General features: G+C 39.9%; 3 protein-coding genes across 11 annotated transcripts in view; 1 reads left to right on the top strand and 2 right to left on the bottom strand.

Moving 5' to 3' along the window:
* The window catches only part of LOC106937229 (ankyrin repeat and SAM domain-containing protein 1A), a 72,041-nt gene extending 70,751 nt beyond the window's left edge, over nt 1–1,290 (bottom strand). For all 7 annotated transcript variants that reach the window (XM_015018631.1, XM_015018633.1, XM_015018634.1 and 4 more), the window contains exon 1: nt 460–1,290. In XM_015018631.1, the coding sequence (XP_014874117.1) occupies nt 460–635 (176 nt within the window). In that variant the 5' untranslated portion in view covers nt 636–1,290. The remainder of the gene's footprint in view (nt 1–459) is intronic.
* A 1,290-nt stretch (nt 1,291–2,580) lies between these two features.
* Nucleotides 2,581–6,286, top strand: taf11 (TAF11 RNA polymerase II, TATA box binding protein (TBP)-associated factor). 3 transcript variants are annotated; one of them, XM_015018643.1, is made up of 6 exons: nt 2,581–2,785; nt 2,922–3,131; nt 4,833–4,966; nt 5,065–5,152; nt 5,237–5,333; nt 5,438–6,286. In XM_015018643.1, exons 2-6 carry the CDS (start codon nt 2,961–2,963, stop codon nt 5,566–5,568), a joined length of 621 nt encoding a protein of 206 aa, XP_014874129.1. In that variant the 5' UTR covers nt 2,581–2,785; nt 2,922–2,960; the 3' UTR covers nt 5,569–6,286. The 3 variants fall into 3 exon arrangements, with proteins under 3 accessions (XP_014874129.1, XP_014874128.1, XP_014874127.1); XM_015018642.1 differs by having other exon boundaries at nt 2,917–3,131; XM_015018641.1 differs by having other exon boundaries at nt 2,581–3,131.
* A 582-nt stretch (nt 6,287–6,868) lies between these two features.
* bltp3a (bridge-like lipid transfer protein family member 3A) lies at nt 6,869–22,095 on the bottom strand. Its single transcript, XM_015018640.1, has 20 exons — nt 21,863–22,095; nt 20,582–20,620; nt 20,281–20,372; nt 20,017–20,206; nt 18,952–19,092; nt 18,671–18,841; nt 18,004–18,184; nt 17,764–17,850; nt 16,620–16,784; nt 16,206–16,351; nt 15,215–15,356; nt 14,161–14,354; nt 12,415–13,607; nt 11,407–11,579; nt 11,184–11,323; nt 10,526–10,676; nt 9,755–10,020; nt 9,554–9,662; nt 9,343–9,434; nt 6,869–9,104 (listed from the first exon to the last, which is right to left on the bottom strand). The coding sequence occupies exons 1-20, from the start codon at nt 22,055–22,057 to the stop codon at nt 8,988–8,990; spliced, it is 3,984 nt and encodes a 1,327-aa protein (XP_014874126.1). The 5' UTR covers nt 22,058–22,095; the 3' UTR covers nt 6,869–8,987.
* Between the last annotated feature and the right edge of the window lie 101 nt (nt 22,096–22,196).

Genomic DNA, 22,196 nt, shown 5'->3' with positions numbered 1-22,196 from the left:
GAAAACAAAGGTAGTCTATGTTTGAAGAAATTAGCACTTGGTTGATTTATAACAGTAAAAAAAAAAGGCTGAATACAAACAAAATGTTCATTTGGAAAACATTTTTGAAAACCATGCAACATTCTTCTTCCACTTCATATGTATGTGCTACTATTGGATGACTTATTACGAGCCAATAAACTAAACTGAGGTATGCGGTTGTAACGCGACAAAATGTTTACTTTTGCAATGCACTGTGTGCATACAAGAGTAGACGGACAAAAGCAAAGCTCTAACAAAGAGGCATGCCACAGCTTCGTTCCAGCACAGGTTCAGGTTGGGTTTGCTTTGATGAATAAAAAAAAGATAACCGATTAACTAAGCAAGCATATCTGAAGTGCTAACAGTGGAATGATCAGACAGTGTTTTGACAGGAACAGTGCCGGTGGCTGCCTCCCCTTCAGTCATCCCACAGCCTACCTGAGCAGACTGGAGAGCGGATGGGAGGAAGCTCCGTGGCTGCTCCCGCTGCTGTTGCCGCTTCCTGCGCTCCCCGACGATCCGCCTGCGGATTGTCGCTTCCCGGGTAAAAGCTTCTCCACCGCGGCCAGATTCCCCGTGCGCGCCGCGTCCAGAAGCTCCTGCTCCTTCCCCATCGCTAATCCCAGGGAAAAAACAGGAGGCGCTGGGAAAAGAACGGGGAAGACAGAGGGATAGGGAGAGGGGGGTTGGTTGTAGGGAATGAAATTTCTCTGCGACCCTCTCTTTCTTTCTCCCAGCGCTCAAGTTATTCCTCAGAGCTGCAAATGTGGCGAGGAAACAAAAGCTTCCCCCCGGCCGCCCTGCTGGATCCTTCTGTCCCGATCCACGACTGCGCTGGCGCTCAAGAGGGGGAAAAGTTTCGTTCAGCCGCACGGCACCATTATCGAGCAAACTTCCTCTGACCAGTCTTCCGAGCGTCGTCCGTCACTTCCTCGAAACTACCCTTTCTTTCTTCATCTCCAATGAAACACTTCAGACGCTCACGGATGCCGCACCAGCCACCGCCGCCCCTCGCTGCTTTATATACAATAGGGATGATAAAAGAAAGATGGCGCCCGCTGTGACTCTACGCCAGGAAACGTTAGGTCCCATACGACTCACTGCATGGGATTGTTCCCATCCAGTAAGTTGTAGATCTGCCTTTTCGTGTGACCCGTTGTGGCAAGAGCAAATTTCCAAACCTAACAATGAGCTTTATCAGTCCTGTCGTTATTGTTAGGAGACTTATCACACTAAACAAAATGTAAATAATTTAAATAACAATTGAAATTAGTGTTTTTTTTTAAAATAACAATAAAGTTACCAAAACAACAGTAGTCATAGAAATAAGAAGAAAATTGTTTATGTATTGCTATATTCCTATTCGGTCAGTGTTCATAAGGATATAAATTTAAGCTGCAATATAGTGTTAGCATATTTACTAGTAGTATCAGCAATCATGTTCTGACAGTGAGCAAGATGCTGCTTCCTGGTATCATATGGAAGGAAATAAAATTTTCCCTACGATGAAAACCTATGTAAATAAGCATGATAGCTACTCTTAAATAGATAGAAAACTTGTATAGAACATAGGTAGATTATTTAATATCTAATTAATAAATTATAATGTCCATTTTCAAACTTCTCTGTCAGGTTTTGGGTCATATTTTATGTAAGCAAATTCCTGCAATGTGCTCATCGTGTCTTGCAAAAAACATTAAAAACAACTTATTCTATTCAGAGATAATAGAATGACCCATTTATGCCCATGCTCTTATCATAGCCATTGAGACTTTGTATTTACCCACATTATATTAAATGTTGTACAAATTAGCATTAGTACAATGAAGTTTGAAAACAAACAAGAAGTCACACTTAAATGTTATGTGTGTCTGTGTCTCATACATTTTTAGTTAAAATCTGTTCTTTGTTCTGTGAAGCTAATCAAAGTATGTAGATTATTCAGAAATGTTATTCAAGTAAGAGTAGTGGTACTTCATAAAAGTATTACTCAAGTAAAAGATGCAGTAAAACTATTCCTAAGTGTTTTTTTTTTTTCAAAAGTTACTCAAGTTAATGTAACTGAGTAAATATGACTAGATACTACCCCGCGCTGTCTAGGTACACTTTTTCTTCTTTTGTGGTAAGTTTGCCCTTACTGTACAGTCTGTTATGTGTCTCTTACAGTTTGTTATTTTCTTACATTTTATATCTCAGTTTAAATACATACTGCCATTTACCGGAAAATTGCTCCTGGTACTTATGAATTTCCCCACCGTGGGACAATAAATAATATTTCTATTGTATTCTATTGTATTCTAATAACACAGAGAAATGTAATTTTCATGATGAAGAGATTCATGAAAATGTTATGCTGGTTTTGTATGAAGTATACCTACTGAGAGGGGAAGAACAGGATGTTTCTTCAAGTTTTGGTGGGAGTTTTTGAAATCCAAAAATAAAACGTGTTTCTACACACAAATACCCCCAATATTTTATTTCTTTCGTTAACGGAGAAAGAAAGTGACACTCCAATCCGCGTGGTGGCGGTAATGCACCCAGTGCGTAGTTAATAAACACCATTTCACTGAAATAAAGCTAAGAGGAAGAGCATTAGCAGGCGGTAGCTGAGAACTTGCACAATCTTGCTACAGTTTGTTACTTTTAATGTGGTCGTTATTTCACACCTGATTTAACAAATTGTGTTTTTCTGCATCAAAGCAGCGTTTTTTTTAGTCAAGTGTTAGAATCAACTATCTTACGACACCTTGTTCGACAGCTAACGGTTAGCTCATTGACTAGCTTTTAAGCAAATGTTTCCCAGACCAAGTTCTGTTTGAGCGTTTTTATCTTAGATAATAATAATAAAAAAAGCTACAGGTTCATTTTATCAGTGCTTTGCCTCCTCTGTATCAGTGTAGGCTGTAAAGAGCAGCTGTGTTGGAAGAATCTGAGGAGTTATGGCGGACCCTGCACGGATAAAAACAGAAGGTTCACTTGAAAAAGAGGGCTTTATCAACGAGGAGAGCCCGAAGACAGAACATGAGCCCATTCCGGAGACTTCTGCAGAGATGTCTGCAGATGACAACAAAGAGCTGTCTACGCAGGATCATCTCAAAGATTTGAAGACTGTAAGTTACTTAAGTTTTTAAAAAGTTTCTAAAACGTCAACAAGTCAAGTAGCAGTAAATCATACTTTACATAGTGATGAACCAAAGTGATTTCAATGAGATCCCTGACGGAAAAGGTGGCGAGATGGATTGAGAGGTTTATGTCGAATCCCACATAAAAGAGGCAGATGATAAAAAAAAATATATATATATATATATATATATATATATATATATATATCTCAGAAACATATGAGATTTACGCCCACCACATTTAGTACTAATAATTGTTTTAACCCTTGTGTTTACAAATGGGGTCCAACCGACCCCACACCCATATCACTTGACTCAGTCCTCGCACGGACAAGGGTTAAAACAAATCTGAAGTTTTATCCTCAGGGAACATATTTTTGAAAAGATCCGAGATGGCATGAACAAAGGAGATTTCTTGCATCAAAATAGCAGGGCTTGTAATCTGAAAGATTCTCAGAGTTCTGTCAGAAAGCTCCTGTCTTATCCTAAAATCTCCTAAGAAATCCTTGCATAAGAGTGATTTAGCCAGCTGCTGAAAGCGACCCGGAGCAAGGAGATGACAGAAATTCTGTGTTAGTGAGGAGCTGTGCTTGACCCCGTTGCTAGATGTGACCCTATCTGTGATTGAATGCTCCCACTAAATGATTAAGTAAAAATTAACTGATACTTGAGTCTAGATTGGATTAAAAGGTGTCAGTGATGAAACTAAGCAAAAGTTAATAGTCACACAGCTTTAACATGTTCAAATGTACATCTTCATTGTTTTGTCACATTTTCTTCACATTTTTTATGAACCAAATGTTGTCAAAAAAAGTCACATATACAAATGACGCTTTAAAAAAAAATAAAATATGGCCTGTTAGCTTAGACTTCTTGAATCTTCTTGAAGTAGATCAACAAACTCTAAATTTGACTGTGATTGGTTGATACACGAAACAAAATACGACACAAAAAAAGAACAAATACTCCTCCAATAATTATTTGATAGAAATTTACCAACCATAAAATTTAGACAGGATTAAGAAAAGTGTCATGATGATGTACGTATGCAAAATTGAACGACTCACCACACAATATCAACATGTTCGATATTGGTCTGATGTTCCTATGGAACTGGGGGATCAATATGTTTTTGTTTTTTTTTCTGTAAGTGGATTCACTACTGCTTGTTTAGTAAAAGCATCTGCCGTATATGATGATGAAAACTTGACGCTCTGAAACTCTTTTAAAAAGACACGCGGGGCTCCTCATCAGGAGGGGAATCTGAGGGTTTCATATGATGTGTTCACTTCTGTAAACATATTAAGTGAGACAGGCTCAGACTGGTTGAGGACAGCCGAGCGACAGAGCGGCTATATGGAGAGGATGAAATAAATGATCTGACCGAGCTAACTTTATGAAGAAAGGAAGTTGTTACAAATATCACTGGAGATTGAACCCAAGGGTTATAGAAGTTCATGTAGATGACTTTGGAGAAATTGACTTCATGACAATATAAAACTAAACTAACAAAATTTGTTCTGTTTTGAATATTTTGAGTTAACCATAAATAAGAGTTAAGTGCCTGCATTGCAGTGGAAATAGTTTTTAAAAGTGCAGAAATTTGGATTATAATATACAGAAAATATTATTTAATACCATTGTTCTCAATGTATTTTCACCCAACATGTTTTTTGTTGCACTCTGAAGGAAACTGAAGCGGCAGCAGACGACGAAGAAGAGGGAACCTCCGGTCAGCCTTCCTCTAAGCGACTGAAGGTGGAGCCAGAAAAGAAAAAAGAGAAGCGCCACAAGGTCGACGAGGATGAAATACAAAAGATGCAGTAAGGCTGTCACGGAAGACCACTTCTCTTTTTACAAACTTCACCGAAAGTGTCCTTTTTGATCCATCTTTGCCCTCTTTCCCTCCTGCATTATTTAGGGTTTTGGTGTCGTCGTTTTCTGAAGAGCAGCTCAATCGCTATGAGATGTACAGACGTTCCGCTTTCCCTAAGGCTGCCATTAAGAGGGTGAGCTGGTTATTAAAACTGACATTTATTCCAAAACTGCAAACCGGAGGTTCTTATGGCGGCTTTATGATCTGCACATTTCAGCTGATCCAGTCGATAACCGGGTCATCAATTTCCCAGAATGTGGTTATTGCCATGTCTGGTATCGCCAAGGTTTTTGTCGGGGAGATTGTTGAGGAAGGTGAGTGGATGGTTTACAAAACAATCCGAAAGCACACAATTGTTTTTTTGTTTTTTTTTTAAACGGACTATTATGTAGTTATCAATGTTATTTTTCTTTTCTAGCTCTGGATGTTTGTGAGAAGTGGGGAGACACGCCACCACTTCAGCCTAAACACCTGAGGGAAGCAGTTAGGAGGCTGAAGAGTCGAGATCAGATTCCCAACTCCAAATACAAGCACATCCTGTTTCACTGAGCCACTCGAGCTGCAGGATGAACGAGGACGTTGGTGATATTTAAAACCGTTGTGGGAAAACCTCTGATTCATCCAGAGGCTGCTCACAATTATTGATGTAGCTCAGAGTCTGTAAAAGTACATTGCTGGAAGGCTCTATGTATTAAGTTAAATACTTGTTGAAACATGTAAATATAAGTTTTATATATTTTCCTTTTTACTACTCTTTGGTTAATATGTGGGTGGTGAGTTCAGCCGCCGGCAAATGTATTTGCAGCCTTTGAACTTTTTCGCATTGTCATGTTACAAGCACAAACTGAAATTGAGTTATATTAATAATTTTATTAATTTGTGACAGATTAACACATATGAGGTAATTGTCAAATGAAAATAAAATGATTTTTTTTTTAAAAGTTGGAAGTGTGCATACATTTGAAGTATGAACTTTGACTAGGCCATTCTTTAAAAAGAATATGCTTTGATCTAAATGGGGAGACTCCAACCCTCCTGTCTTTCCATTTTTAGATGAGGCCTTTGTGCAAGTGTACCCACAGCATAATACTGCCACCACCATGTTTCACTGTGAGGGTTGTGAGTTCAGGATGTTGTGCAGTTTTAATTGTCCTCCATGTTTTTGCTTATTGTTAGATTTTGATTGCAACATAAAGCTGAATTGAAACACGCCTGTACGTGAGAGCAGCAGGTACTGCGAGAAAAGACAATAAATTCACATCAAAAATGTTTTTAGTAATTTATTTCGTCTCAACATTCTCTCATTGGTTCACAGAACCAGTTTGACATTAGTCATTGATGGAGTGATGAGTACCATAAAGCCATTGTACTTTTACACAAACGACAAAAACCATACTGTCCAGTTTTTCTGCACCACTTTAAACATTTCCACAATGACTCGTATGCATTCTTTTTGAAGTGATTCACATCAAAACGAGTGTAAGTTCCCGTGAATTGACTTCACCGGTGCAAGTAATTCAACAAGGCATAAACTTCACAAAAAAAAAAAAAAAAAAAATCACTTCAGCACATGCATCCCGGGTTGAGAAAACGCCTTGTAACTCTCTACTTTTCCGCTTCTCCTCTTTGCATGGCACAGTGAGTGAGTTACATTGTCATGGAAACCACTGGCCTATTGTGGACCGCAAAGGAAGTCTAGTGTAACAGTTTTAGTAGGAATTTGACTCAAAAGCTCCAGTTTTTCATTAAAACAGAGATGCTACTTAATACTAAGGTTTCACAGAGGAACTACAGGAAACTTCAAAGCTACATGTTGCATCCAGCATAGAACATCTTTGTCCATTAAGGCCATGCAGAAACTAAAACGGCAAACGGTAATAGAAAAAGACTACGTGTATTGAGGTAAACGGGCAGTATATCTGCTTTAGTACACCAATATATTGAGGATTATTCTGGAGTCTGCATGCAGCTGAGTGTAGAATACAACTTTCTGATACATAGCCATCTGAAAAAAATACACGTTGAAAAACATGTAGCATTTCCTTTCTTTGACGGGTTTCATGTAAAACTAGTGTCTTTCTATTGTTTAGTCATTAGAGAATCAGATCTGTCTGCTGTACTGCTGAATCTTAAAATATCACTGAAAAGTTCCTTTATTTCAGTAACTCAGTTCAAAAACTGAGTCACAGATATATCAGGAGAAAGATATATCATGAGTATGTTTCTGTTGATTTTGACGAAGCAAAAATATCGTACGACTGATCCAAGGTTCTTTTTTCAGATGAAAATACTTGTTTCTATGTCATATGGAATCCAACCTGCTTAAATTTAAATTTTGTCAGTGTGTCTTTGGGTTTTTAATTAAACCCAAAGAGCAGCTGTCTATTATGACATTTTGGAGTATTTTGTTCCTCTCTCTCTTTAGATGTTTTTTTCACTTTCTAAAGTGGATTGCTGAAATAAAGTTTTAAATAATATTCTACTGTGTTGAGAGATGCAACTTTCAGTAACTTGGCTAGAATATTTGAAACGGAAACTACAGTGACACGTTTCTGCCACCAGAGGTCTCCCAGGTATCCTTACAATTAGAGCCAAAAGATTAAAAAAAATAAAAATAAAAAATAGGACTTTTACTAAAACAAAATCCCTGATTCAACAAAACAGCAAATGTTGGCTTCTTTTTCCTAAATCTATCCACTTTCAAATTCATTCTTGTACAAGATTTTCTGCAGGAAATAATATTGGCAACAAATCCAGATCAAAAGAGCAACTATTCCAGTTATTTAATCTATCGCGTCATCAGTACCACTTATTAAAATATTGTTTTGAAATAAGAGATTAAAAAAAAAACACTAAAAAATGAAAGATAAATATAGTCAAGTAAAATAACACAAATACATCTAAGTCCACCAACGTAGCACATGTTTCATCAGTTGTTTCCTGGCAAGCTACAAAGTTATGTTAAGGAGACACAATCACAAACCTCTCCAGAGCAGATGATTAAACTCTGTGAACAATTTTCTCCAAATGTGAGGAAGGGACAGACTGTAAGGCATGCTGTCTTCAGTAGATGTTCACCCTCAGAGGACATTAGTCATCACAGTATAAAAGAAATACTTTAAATAAAATAAAATAACACTGGGAAATAATCCAACCTGCTCTGTGAGAACAAAGAGAGCTTGATATGAGTGTGTACCTTTCCCACCTGGTGATACACCGAGAAAAAGGTGGAAACTGACATGCTTTAAACTTCCCATGAAAGAAGTGGAAGCTTGCTTTAGAAATAAAGTGCATTTTTTTCACCTACCTTTCACAAAACTGTTCAAAACAAAATGAAGCATGTTTTTTTTTTTCCTATTTTACACCAAACAAAACTTAACGACACAATTCCAGCACTAAAACTGTCAATAAAAAAATGTGCTACATTTTTTTTTATTATTATTATTGAATTAGCACTGCTAACTAAGCATGCAGTGTAAGAGAAGGGACTGATGGACTAGCAGCTGTCTGGCAGTGTCTGTGCAACAATTCCATAGCACACGATAACAAGTGGAAAAATTTAAAGCTTGATCATGTTGCATGCTTTGTTTCACACTAAAACCACACGACGACTTCCCACCACCCTGATTTGTTTAAGATAAAAACCAGAGCAAATCTATTAAGTGTATCAGGAATGAATATCTAAACTGCCAGAAATAAAAAAGAACCATTGTGTACCTAAAAATGAACTCAGCAGGCCCTGGTTTTCTAGTAACAGCTTCTGGGGGTTTTTGTTTATAACCTCCTGGACTGTGTGAGCCAGCTGGAGGTGATATGAAGCCATGGTTTGGATCCACCGCCCCGGTTTCCTGGATTTATCTTTAGAGGTGATTTAATTGAGCTCTGCTCTATTCTCAGCATCAAGTCTGAGACATCCAGTCGCCGTTCTGCAGCAGCCCCAGAGGTTAGAGGTCAGCGTCTACAGAGGATCAGAGCGTAAAGGTGGGGTCGTACTTCCTTACTTCCAGGAGGAGCCTCTTTCTTTCAGTGAGGGCCTGTTTGAGGGCAGCCTGAGTGTCCCAGAGTTGGCTCTCCAGTGTTCGACTCTGCAAAAGCAACGTTATTCTAGTTAAAAAATAGCTGGTATTTTGACACAAAGCTGCACAATATGTGGATTTAAATGCAACAGGTGTGATAATAAAACTATTAATAATGACTTCCACATGAGCACACAAACTTTCTCAAATGTAAAAACAATGTATTGAGATGAAATCAGTAAGAGCTTCCCCCCCCCCCAATTTTTCTCTAGTAAACCATTAAAAGTTGTAGTTTTTTCCTCCTCACCTTAATTTGCTGTTGGACAGAGTCGGCGCCATTAAAAGTGTCAAACCCGGCAGCAGGAACACCTGCTAAGGGTTTAGTGTTTGCACCCTCAGCTGAAATTAGAAAGAGATAATGAGTTTTCTGTTCATCTTTCTGTGAAGGTGTGACTGCAGATTGTGTTGTCTGCGCTTTTTAGATTAATTATTTACTAAACCTCTGCTGTTTTCTTCACCTTTGATTCTCATAATTCCATCGTCGCTTCGCTGGAGCAGCAGCTGATCTATTATGAATTTGGCAGGGACAGGTTGGGGAGCGGTGGGGTAGATTTTGGGACCATCGTCCTAAAGAAAACATATCTTAAATCGCTGGACACAAAAAGTTGTGATGTTTCTTTTGAGGAATAAAAATTTGTAGATCAAGATCATCGACTTACCTTCAATATTACAGTGACGTTGGACAAGTGTAATCTTATTGGCTGACCGTCTACACTGAACTCGTCTTCAAGGAAAGGGCCGATGTTGGTTACTGTCGAGGCTAGAAACTCTGCCTGGCAGTCCTGAAGTCTCACATCCAGAAAGCCCAGAGACTCATCCAGAGCAGAGCGCTGAGCCGCAGACGGGCCCATTTCCGCCCGCAACAAGAACGCCGGAGAGTTCCTGCAACCCTGCCTGTCCTGCCTCTGAGACGATTCACCTGCAGCTGCACAAACAAAGATGAGGATAATTTGTCTGCAGCCTATTTATACAGGAAAACATGAGCAAAATTCTAGCTTATTCAAGGTTAGCTGCATCCTCTTCACCATGACGCTGCTTGAGATCATGCACTTTGTTTTTGACAAGAATAAAAATGCTAAAATAGGAGAAAATCTTAATGTCTTATCAGTTATCTTTAACACTCGTAGCATAATTTAAATCCAAATGTGGCCTGATATTAAGACATACATATCAATTAATCTTTGAAGACTCACAAACTATTGAAATTACTTATAGAATGTTAGCAAACAGAGAAATAATAGTAGTAGTAATAATAATAATAATAATAATAATACATAAGAAAAGAATAAGGTTGATCTTTTCACAGGGTTTTTGTTTCCGGGTTCAAACATAAAGGTATTAGGAGGCAACTTAAAAGAAAGTCTTTTTTTAACATTTAAATGACACATTTCAGGCATCATTTTGAGGAAAGCCACGATTATTCAGGTTACCTTGTACGAGACCAGCCAGGACGTCTGATTGTCGGACGTTTCCCAGCTGCACTGGGGTTAAATTCTGTGCTTGGACAGCAACTACTTGGTCTTCTCCCTGTACCTCCACGGTACACGCTGTCCCACTCAGGATCAGAAGCAACACTGAGGACTGTCATTCACCTCATTAGAAGTCATGTTATACTCTTAAACATTTATATTTGATTATTCTTTTTCATCATTTTGAAGTACAGTGCCTGTGAAAACGTCACATAACAACTCAGCCTGAGCATTGACGTCATAAATGTTGTAATTTTGCAAAAACAACTTATTTGAACTGTTTGATTTTCCAGTGTGCAAAGACAACTTCAGTAGTTCTTACAAACTGGACACACAGGTTAGATTTCCTTTGGAGGATTTTCACAAAGTCAAAATTATGGAGAAAAGCTCAAACACACTATATTGCCAAAAGCATCCAATCAAGGCCTTGATATCACCAGTTTATATGTGCGTGAAGGAAGACAGAGTACACACACACACACACACACACACACACACACACACACACACACACACACACACACACACACACACACAGAGCTCAAGTGGCAAGTTATATGTTAGCCACTCGTTCTTTCTGGAACAATCAACATGTTTCAAAGTGGTGACAGTAACTCACCAAGTCCTGAGAGACGTCATCAGTGCTTTGAGAGAGAGAACTGCTGAGATCAGCTGACGATCCCCCCTCCGTCCCCGGGGCGGGGCTTCCACGGCTGCCTGCAGGTGTGTTGTTCGGCCGCAAAGACTCCACACCGGACTCTGGAAACACAACGCAATCGTAAACCAGACGTCCTGCGTATCACTCGGGTAAAATGATCAGGAGACCTGGCGGCTTTAGATACCCGAGTCCATGAGAACAACAAAATTGTCACTGAAATCACTATCAATAGACAGGTTTTCATCAGGGAGGCTCCCTTCCAAGATGGCACTGTCAAAGGACTGCTGGGAGTGCGAATGCTTCAAGGCTTGGTGGTGCGGATTAGGGGAGGAGTCTTCTGAACGCGGATTCAGTTCCCTGAGAACACACGCAAGATTAATTAAACTGAGATCAGAAATTTCCATTCAAATGCTAAATATCTTTTGAAGAACAATTTTGTTTACATTGACATCACACTCCATTTTATTTGTGCTTTCAGTGATGTGTTTTTTTTATTTCCATTTTATTTACTTTTTTTGTCTGTTGTGTTTTATTTTGGTTATTTAAAATATGTTCCCTTCCCAGTGATAAGTATTGTTTACAATGTTTATTGGTCTTTGAGAGGGTGGAACATGCATTATTATGCCATTACCAGTATTTTACTTATTGTTTTCAAAACAACAATATTAATGTTTATTGCAATAATTACTGGGACAACTTATCACCCTGAAAAATTTGTTATCGTGTCAGCAACAACAACACAGAGCTAAAGCTACAATTGAATAATTCAGATCAAATGTATTCATGTATCAGTACAGGCCACTCAATCTGCAGGCCAAAATCCAACTGAGAATCCAAAAATGCAGATTCAAAGAAGCTCTCCATCAAATCTGACTGAGCTTAAGATATTTTAAAAGAGGAATGGGCCAACATTTCCCTGCACATGCAGATAAACACAAACCCTTAGAGACGCGCAGCTGGCAAGTCTGAAGACAAAATGTGCAACATACTTCCGAGAACTTGATTTGTGAAATAAATTATTTGAAAACCTTGAACAATCCTTCTTGCTTCATATTTACTGCAAAATTTCTTACAAAAACATTTCCGATAAAATGCATTAAAGTTAGCGGTTATGACTATCCATGTGAAATATTCACGGGATATAAATGCTCGTGGAAGATGCTGTGAGTTTCAATAAAACAACAGGACTCACCTGGGCTGAGCACTGAACAGTTTACTCATGCCTGAGCCTCGGCTCAGCATGCTGAAGGCGTCTTTCGTTATGGAGAAAGCCCCTTTGGTTAGATCCAGCGAGGCACTGATGGCGTCTTTGGTGGCGTCCTTGGTGACGCTGATTGCACTAGTCAGCTCCCCCTCCAGGCTGAAGGTGGACGATTCGCGAGAAATCACTGGGGAGGGTCCGGGTGAGAGAGGAGGCGAGAGACCGGACGTCTCCTCCGTCGCCAGTCGGTTCTCCTCCGCATCCTCCTGCTCCTCCTCTACGGCCTCGTAAGCCTGCTCCACCACGCCATCTTGGTCCTCCTGATCGGCCACGCTGACGGAGGAGATGCCGTTTTCCAAACCACCGTCCTCCAGGATGCCGTCGTCGGGGTGATGAGTCGGGGAAATGTCGGAGTCTGTCATGCTGGGGCTGTCTGTTTCTGGAGTCTGGGGAAGCTCTTCCTCTGGGGCAGCGGTGGCGGGGGGCAACAGCAGACCCACTTCCACTGCGTCCACCAGAAGAGCAAGACAAACCGTGGGTGGTTTGGATTTCCGGCCGGGAGTTTGTCTGTCACCTTGCACATCCCGGCTCAACTCTGCCCCCAGTCGAACCATGGCATCCTTCATCCTCAGCAGGGCAACGTACTGGTAGTGATTGAGCCACACCTTTAGTGGGGTGATGCTGTGTGCCAGGAAGTGGATAGAAGCAAAGGAGGCATCATCCTGCTGAGGACCAGATGGGGAAGACCACGATTCACTCTTAAAGCCAGACGGCTGGCACATCCACACCGACATGGCGAACGGCTCAACAAACGGTTGGGTTTTGCCTTTAGGGAATCGCCGAGCTCCGTCGAAACCCAGCGTAACGCGGGACAGACTGAGAGACCAGATATCCTGGGATCGCAGGTGCTTCCTGTCCAGAGGCTGCGGCTCGGTTTCTTGAGCGTGCCGAAGGAAAGTGGAAGGAACGGGGTGGAAGGCACTCGGTTCTCTGGGGTAAGGACAAGTTGGCGTCGACTGGAAGAAAGGGCAGCTGGTAAATTTTTCACATGTGCTGCTGAGGTCAGCGGAGGAGCCGTGAGGGCAGTTGCGAGTGTTGCTGAAAACCATCTGGGGGACAATAACGGAGAGCGACTGTGGGCGTTCGGGATGGTCCAGGATTGAAGAATCCAGAGGTATAATCAGCTATGAAAAGATGAAAAACATTCACAGTTTAAATTTTTATACAAATTGAAGCAAGTTGAGTGACAAAGAAAGCAAAACCCTATAAAAAATAGTAAAATGAAGGGATTGTTCCCTTTTTTTTCCCACAGTAAAATTAAAGCATTTTTAAGGTAAGTTTTCAAACTTTTCCATCGCCACAGAAAAAAACAGTGCAAATAAACTTAAGAAGACAGTTTCAATTCACTAGGTTATGACATTGTTTTTTTAATGTTATTAGTATTATACTAAATTCTACATTCTACAGCAGGGAAAAGATAAACTGAAATATAACAGAAATCTACGTTTTGAAAAATGTTCCTGCAAAGTTTTCTGGCATTTAGGAAATAGAAATAATTTTGGCAATTCTAATTAATTCCCAGACAGTGAGAAAAAAAAGTGCATGTGTCTTTTTAAATATGTGGTTTCAACTGTAAATAACATTTTACAAATCAAACGTCAGATTGAACTTTATTACAAAACTACGCCGTTTGAATATCAAGCACCCGTACAAATCCTGAAAACGTTAAGCGTCTACCTTAACGTGAGCTGCGTCCACGCGGATGTCTACGTGCTCTTCAGCCTTTTTACTGTCTTGCAAATGGTAGAATGCTTTGACCTGGTCCAGGGTCTGTAGAAGACCCCTGGAGAACAGATTGATCCACAGCAAGCTGGCTGCATCCACACACAGCTGCAGGCTGTTCAACTGGACATACAGATTTGAAGTGGGGACTGGGAGGAGAAATAAAAAAATAGGAAACATTCTGGTAAGAAACAACAAAGTAAGAACATACTGGCTGGCAAATCCCTGTTAAAATGCCAGGATTTTATGATGGAAAAATAAAACCACCTTCAATACAATTTAAAAGAAAAACATAACTAGTGACAAAAACAAAACATTTTTTTTTTAAAATAGCTGCGATAACCTACAATTTCGCTCACGGTGACTAAAACCCTTGTTCCATCAGACGAAAACAAAACCAGATCATGATGCTCTGACCACCGTGTTTCACCACCACCATGGAGTTGCTAAATTTTGGAATCGTGGCAAAAAGTTCATTTAGTTTCACCAGACCAGGACACATTCTCCCCTGAGGTTTTGAAACAAAACTAGGAATGGATGTTTTTTTTTTTTTTTTTTTATTCCCCAAGTTTACGTCTTAATCTGTGGTTACAGATATCACAGCCAATCGTTATCACATGTGCGACACAACCTGTACTTGCCAAAAACTGCAACTTCTTCAGTGTTTGTGGTTCAGTCTTTAAAAACAAGTTTTCATCTTCTCTTTTAATCAGTTTTTGAGGATATGTAATTTAAGAGTATAGTAATATAATTGTATTGAAGTCTAATGAGGCCTAAAGTGAGACTAAGCTTTTTAATGATCTTCAGAAACCTTATAGTGATGGGGTCAGAACTTACCTGATGATTAAAAAAAACTATTGAGATTACAAATCAAAAGGTTTATCAAAATGCAAATCAAATAACAAAAGGGCACAAATAATTTTTCAGCAAATTTGACTGAAATCAGTTAATTTTAATCAGTAAATGCAGTAAAATATCAATGTAAAGTGCAGAGGGGCCATGCAGGTACCTGGTAAATTGGAGTTGTCAGGGAAGTAATACTCTGTGAACTGCAGGTGAACTGCTGGGACGTTGTCTGGCAGACGCAGAGCTTTCCGGTTGCAGGATATTAAAGAATGAGTCTTCTTGTTGTGACGGCCCCTTGTAGACACCTAAGTGAACGATGATTAAGTCGTTAACTGACATATCGTTTAAACTGGGATTTATTTGCTCATAGATCAGAGAGCAGAAATGAGAAATCATTCAAATAGTGAATACAAGCAGAAAACAGAGTGAAGATCTAAGAGTTCCTTTTAGAAACTAAAAAAAGAGGTGGGAACCGGGCGTTCAGACTTCCCCCCTCCCCCGGGTATCTCTTGCTTTTATCAGACGGGGAACCAAAACTTTCCTGCAACCAAAATTACCTTTGACGTTCTCATTTATGATGGAGTCACGGCTGAAAATGCAGAAGCGGGCAGACTGCGTCATTTATCGTGGTCGTCAAGGGTTTCGTCAAGTTACAGGTGCCACGGCAACCAAAAGAGGGTATTTTTCAGAGTCACTTTCTAGTGATGCAGTCAATAATAAAGGAAATGAAAACAACTGCCATGCCGTCCTTTAAGCTCCCCTGAGTTTTTTCACAGATTTTCCATTGAATTGCAAAGTTCACCGGTAAGACAGTGTGATGCTGCTCTAAGGGGAGCTTTGCTCTCTGTGTGCACACTGTCAGCTAGAAGCCTTATAAGCTGCTGACTGAGCAAAGCTTAAATTCTGCAAGTGATGAACACACCGCTGGTAGGAAAGAGACAGGAAAGGCAACGGCTAGTACAACTTTCTTCCCCTGAAAAAAAAAGCAACTTGTTTAAGCACAAATATTACTCTTGCGTTGATTCTGTCATTTTATGAAGCCGGTATGAACATCAATGTGTGTCCAACTGTTTTACTCCATCTTACAGAGGTTTCTGACTCCATTAAGCGCCTGCATGCAATGTACATGGAGTCAGTTTGAGATAAAAACTTGCCTGGTGAATGTCCACATCATCCATCCTGATCACCACGCAGCTAGATCGCAGCCTCTTCAGGATTGAATTTAAAGAAGCGGTTATTGAGGTCCTGCTGGCCGCCTGCTCTTTGTCAGACGGGTTCGTCTTGGGGCTAGTCTGTCCATCTAAAGTTTGCAGATGAGAAGGAGAGACGCATTTGGGGATATGGATGAGTTGAAGTGAGCTTAAAAGCTCTTGTAATACCAACTTTAGTTGAAATGATTATGATTATTTGATGAAATGATGTAAAATAGTCAAAACCTACCAAAAATATGTCCTGAAAGACACATTTCCTGAAAAAACTTTTGGCACTTGTACCATTTCTCAATTTTTTATTTTTGCATTTACTACATATAAAAAGAAAATATATTTGGAATCATTTTGAAGTTTTACCCTTGGTAGTCTTTGCAGGAGAATCTTTGGCCGACCCCTCAGAGTTCGGCCCTGGAAAACCGCAGGCCTCGGCCCTTCTCTGGTATTCCTGCAGCAGTTTTCCCGCCCACTGAGCCTGCGCCTCCATGGCTCCGCTGTAGCGTTCCCAGTGTCGGCACCCGTCAGCTGAGCAAAAAAACAATCAACAGCCAGGAGCAGATGTGATTCACCCATCATTCGAAACTCAAACAGACAGTTGTGCCTGCTTGGACACAAATATCCTACGGAGCTTAGATAAATACCAAGGGTTACGGGGGGGTAAAGGATGGACGGATTTGGGGGATGACTGCTGCCCATCTCCAGCAGTCACTCGATGGAGGAGCGCTACACCCTGAACAGGTCGCCAGGCCTCCCTAAGCTTTAGTGTTAACGTTTCCAGTTCACACCGCCTTCCACCGGTCAGAGAGAGGGCCTCTGATTTGACTTAATCGTTTTAGTAGAAAGACTTATCTTGAAGTCAGTTAGTGCAAGGTGTTCAAGATGTTTTTTTTAATTTGTACAGACAAGTCAAGCATGATCATTCTTTTTCTACTTATAGTCTTAAATATAAACATTTATCCATATGACTAAGGAGATCAGAGTCTAAGTTGTTTTACATGTTTTCATGGGGTGAATAAACTTTCTTTTTATAGAATGGTAGGCTTCAAATGGTCTTGAAACTTTCCTCTGATCAAACATTATGGAATAGGTTTTAGACTGGAAATGGTTAGTTTGTAATTTTGTGAGTCCTAGAAAATGTAATGCATATATCTCTTTGTTACTTTTGGGAATGTACAATGGCCACAATGTGGATTTTTTTTTGTCCATCTAAAACACTCAAAGATGAAAGAGCAAATGCTTTCTGCTTTGACCGAAGCAATCAGAACTTTGTTTAACTCAACCTAATAAGATTGGAGGGCAGCTCTACTGTTTATTACATCAAATATTCCACTGAGGATTATAACACTGGGCACACTTTCCGATGCCATTAGTCTGCCTGAACAGCGAAGCTCCCAGCAGCCAGTCTTGTGCAACTAGTCTTGTGGTTACAAAGAGGCCATCACACAGCCTCAGGGGGGAAAGAGCAGTTACAACACAGTCAAAAAGAATCAGTCATTCCTCTCACCAGGTCTGTGAATGGGATAGTAGTCAAAGCCCAGCTTCCTAAAGGTTAGCTGCATTGCACCCTGCAGGCCCGGCGGGGGAGGCTCATCTGTGTGGCATCACATGAGAGTTGTTTAAAACAAATTACCTACCAAATAATGAGCGAAGTGTAATATCTTTAGTAACGACATTAAACACAAGCTGCATTTTCCAGAGAAACAAAGCGACGAGAATAGCATATGCGAATTCACTGCCCTCTAACCTTCATCCACTGAAGAACTGTCATTGCATATGTGTAAGTCCAAGCGTGATATGAAGGTGTGGTAGGACGACTCCTTGACATCGTAAAGATCAAAGTACTGACTGATGGTGTTGGGGGTGCTGGTGGAGGAAGGCGGGGGCTCAGTCCAGAGGCTGTGGATCACAGGCGAGGGAGGGGCGGTCTAAAAACAACACAAAAAGAAGTCAGGATTGGTCAGAACAAATCAAATCGTAAAAAAAAAAAAAAAAAACATAAATAAATAAAAGGAAATTGAAATTGAAATGTACTGAAGACGACGTTTTAATCAACAGTATCGCTTCCAGTAATTAGCCAAAAAAAAAAAAGTTTGTTAAAATGTCTCAGAATTGGTCTTTTTTATTAGTGATTTACCTTTTATACATCATTTCTGGAGAACATGCATCTTTAATAATTCTTGATCTCGTTTTGGTCTACAATGACATATTCTGTTAATAATATATCAACCAGATTTGGAGGTATTGAATAAGGAGTCAGAATTGGGGAATGCCTACATTTAAATGACTCAAAAAAAAATATTTGTCTGGAGTCTGATAGGTTTCTTACAGTAGGTATTTTCTGTCATACTGACCAAATTGTACAACCACAAAAAAATAAATAAATAAAAGAAAAAAAAGAAAAAGAAGTAAACCTGTAAGGATTCAGCAGTCATGCTCTTCCTCTGCTGGGCTGACTTCTCCATGGCCTCGCTCAGAGATTTGGCGTAATGAATGATGGCTTTGAGCTGAGAGTCTGTCAGTACCCACAACAGGTCGTCCAGAATGAAAAGCAGCTTGGACGCCAGCACGTTACAGTCCTTTATCTGAAAATAAATATCAAGTCAAAGTCTTATTCACAAAGCAACGGGTGTTCATCTCAAATCACTCCACATGTGACAAGCAAGGTGCATGTGCATTAAAAATCCAGCCTTACTCTGCGTTTTAGAGCGATGCGAATGCGCCCCTGGTTGGTGATGAGACGTAATGGAGTGCTGCCGAGGTCCTGGTCGTCACTCTCAATGGCGTCTGCCTCGATTCGCAGCGTTTGCCAGTTAATTTCTTTAAATGTCAACACCTGAAAAAAAACAAAAACAAAAACAATTCAATCATATTTCCCATTATGAACAGGACAGCGAAAGATCACAAAGTGGGCAATAAATGACTCACTGCCCAGACTGGTACAGCCTACAGGATGTTATAAACACATCTGTCACTTGCCGAACCAGTTTTCTATTGCCTTGTTTGCAGCTGCATTGTACACAATATAAACACTGTCAGCAATCCTTATTGCTGTCCACAGCAGCAGGTTAATTGTGCTAAAACTGGCATAATTAACCTGCCTTCATTAGCCTTCAGTTTGGTGCTAAAGTAAATTTTCTTACTTTGTTGCAGTCGATCATGTCTAATTCGAAGTCTGAAATATGTGAACTAGTCAACAGGTTGTTCTATCAAACAGGGATTCTTTAAAACATCGTTTCAGACTCTGGAAATCTTTATTGCATTTGTGGCAACAAATACGATAAACAGAGCTACTTTTAGCAGTAGGACCACCTTAAATTGAGACAATGATAAAAGAGTAAAGAATTACAGATTTTTTTAAAACACAGTTTGTAATTTTCTGAAAACATGCAAACAATGAAAAAGGATTCTTAGTTTTCTCAGCTATTGCTAAACTCCTCACCAATCTAATAACAAAAACAAAAATATCAGATTAATATATATTCAAGTATTCAAACATCACCGTTTTTTTGTTGATCAAAATGGGCCTGTAAGAACCCCACAGTAGGAAAGAAGGGACACATACAGTGGTTTACAAGGGTTCACTGTTCATCCTGGCTTTTCTCAGCCCGGCAGCTAACAAAATCATGTTGACCTGGTTAAATGATTTACTGCAGATTTAATAAGAACATGTGGCTTCAGTGACAGAAATTCAGTTGGCTGTGGTATGGCCGTCAGCGTAGAGAGCAGAAAGAGGCAGGCCTGCCGCATAGCAATCTACCTCTCCTCTCTTGGGGTCAGTGACGCGGGTGTAGCGAAGGTCACTGCGCTGCCACTTGGGGTTGAGGCTGTTGCCCTGCAGCTGCCACAGCTCAAAGGAGGCGTGGAAGGCACGAGCCTGAACCTTGATGGTAATGGAGTTGATCCGGACAGACATGCCCTCCACCACTTTCTCCGCAAAGCCGTACTCGCTGAAAATACATACGTGACAGGTAAAATAGTTCTCGATTTGAGACACTTCAGCTCAGGATGTTGGACGGCTTACCTCTGTCCTGCTGTTATGGCAATAGGAGAGGGGCCATTAGGTGGACGGGGCTCCTCACATGTCCTCATCTCAACCTCAACTTTGTCCAGGAACTACACAAAACATTGAGACAGCACACAATTTGTGCTAGTCCAGAAGTAATCTAACGTTTTTAATGATGTCTCGATATTGAAATTTGGAGCAGTAAAGTGCAGAAACAAATGCTACAGTCATGACGGAGTTCAGTTATATTTTAATGTAAGAGAGAGAGAAAAAAAAAAGGCAGCTTCACTCCAAATAAGGATTTCATCGTCATCCTTACCAGGCAGATGGGACTTGTTTTCAACTTTGTCCATTGTATCTGAAAAGACAATAGGAAGACGTCACACAGTGATGTGCACAACTGGACACAAAGGCTTAGTGAGCGGAGAGGTACAGAACAGTCCAAATTTACCACAGAAAATCTGATGTGTAAAACATTTTTACTCTTTTATCCTGCTCTGATCTGAGTAACTAATACTACACTGAGTATGTTGGACCACTAGGTGAATGACAGAAACTTTACTTTGATTGGTTCAGACGGATTATCAATAGGTCCTATATAGAAAAAATGATTGTCTATAAACCCAACAAACAGCATAAACTCACTTTGTTTTGAGTTTAGCCCAAATCCAACGAAGGCTATAAACTTTTACGGTAATGCATAGAAGGTGAAATGTAATTTTTCTTTTATTTCTTTTGTATTTGAAACTATAAAAATGATCAAGAAACCTGCAGAACATGCATTACAAATCAACAGATGTAATAAAAGTCTCATAAAAGTGAATCTCTAAGTAGAACACACAATCAAAATGCAATTTTAAATAATTCAGTTGAAATTATGAGCCTGTGCTGAGCTCATAATATTTATGCACCACATTTACTTAAATGTGTATCTTGAAAAGGGTTTATCATAGATTCCAAGCTTTAACAATAACAATTTCCCCACAACCAGATAATTAAAATTATTTTAAATAACACTAAGAAACACATTTATCTTGTAAGAGTACTCCAAAGCTAAGGTGCTACATTCTAAAGCATAATGTCAGCAACAGAGAAAATAATAACCAAACCTGCAACAGTCTATTTCAAAGTTTTGCTTTTTAAATACAGTAAGTAAATCTGGCATCAATAAACAACTCTTAAACTAAAAGGGTAAAGTAAGACAAAACTCTACAGAGCTAATTGTTTGTGTCCAACACTGAAATGGTTCTTGAAACATAAAGCAGTCGGCCTGTCAGCTATGCAAACACCAGCCACTATAACTCAGAATCACAGTAGCCTCTAGCCTTAAGTGTGCCTCTGAATCACAACTGGCCTGTCCATTATCAGCAACCAGTCCAAATCTCAGGGGCCAGAACATTCAAAGCAGAGCCGCTAGTACTTCTTATCTTTATGAATCTGCCACTATTCATTTCATCAAGTGCACAGAGGCAAAAAAAAAAAAAAAAAAGGATCTGCATTATTAGTGAAGAGTTGTTTTTGCTTTTTTTTTTTTAAAGGAATCTGACCACCATGTTAGACAAGCTTCACAACCAGGCTGGATGAATCAGTAAGGATGTACCCTAATGGCGGCCTTATTGCAGTAGACCCGTGTGACGGCCAACCAGGTCGGCAGGTCCAGCATGTTCTGAAGAACCTCTTCATCCAGCTCCAGGTTGGACAAGTGCCCCTCCCCCTTCAGTGTGCTCAGGTTGATCTTGTCCGGGGACAGGTTCTTGGTGAACCTTGGTGGAAACAAAAACATGTAAGACAACATTTTGGCCTATATAGGAAGGATGTTGCCAAACTATTCAGCAAGAGAACAATGTAAAAATTCCTTATCAGATGCAAAATCAGAAAAGTCAGCAAACATTTCAGTCACTGCCCAGATAGCACATGATGTTAAATCAACGTTG

The sequence above is a fragment of the Poecilia latipinna genome, unplaced genomic scaffold, assembly GCF_001443285.1.
Source record: "Poecilia latipinna isolate Pla-1442-1.1 unplaced genomic scaffold, P_latipinna-1.0 Scaffold2298, whole genome shotgun sequence".
Lineage (NCBI taxonomy): Eukaryota > Metazoa > Chordata > Actinopteri > Cyprinodontiformes > Poeciliidae > Poecilia > Poecilia latipinna.
This window is presented reverse-complemented; position numbering and strand designations above follow the sequence as displayed.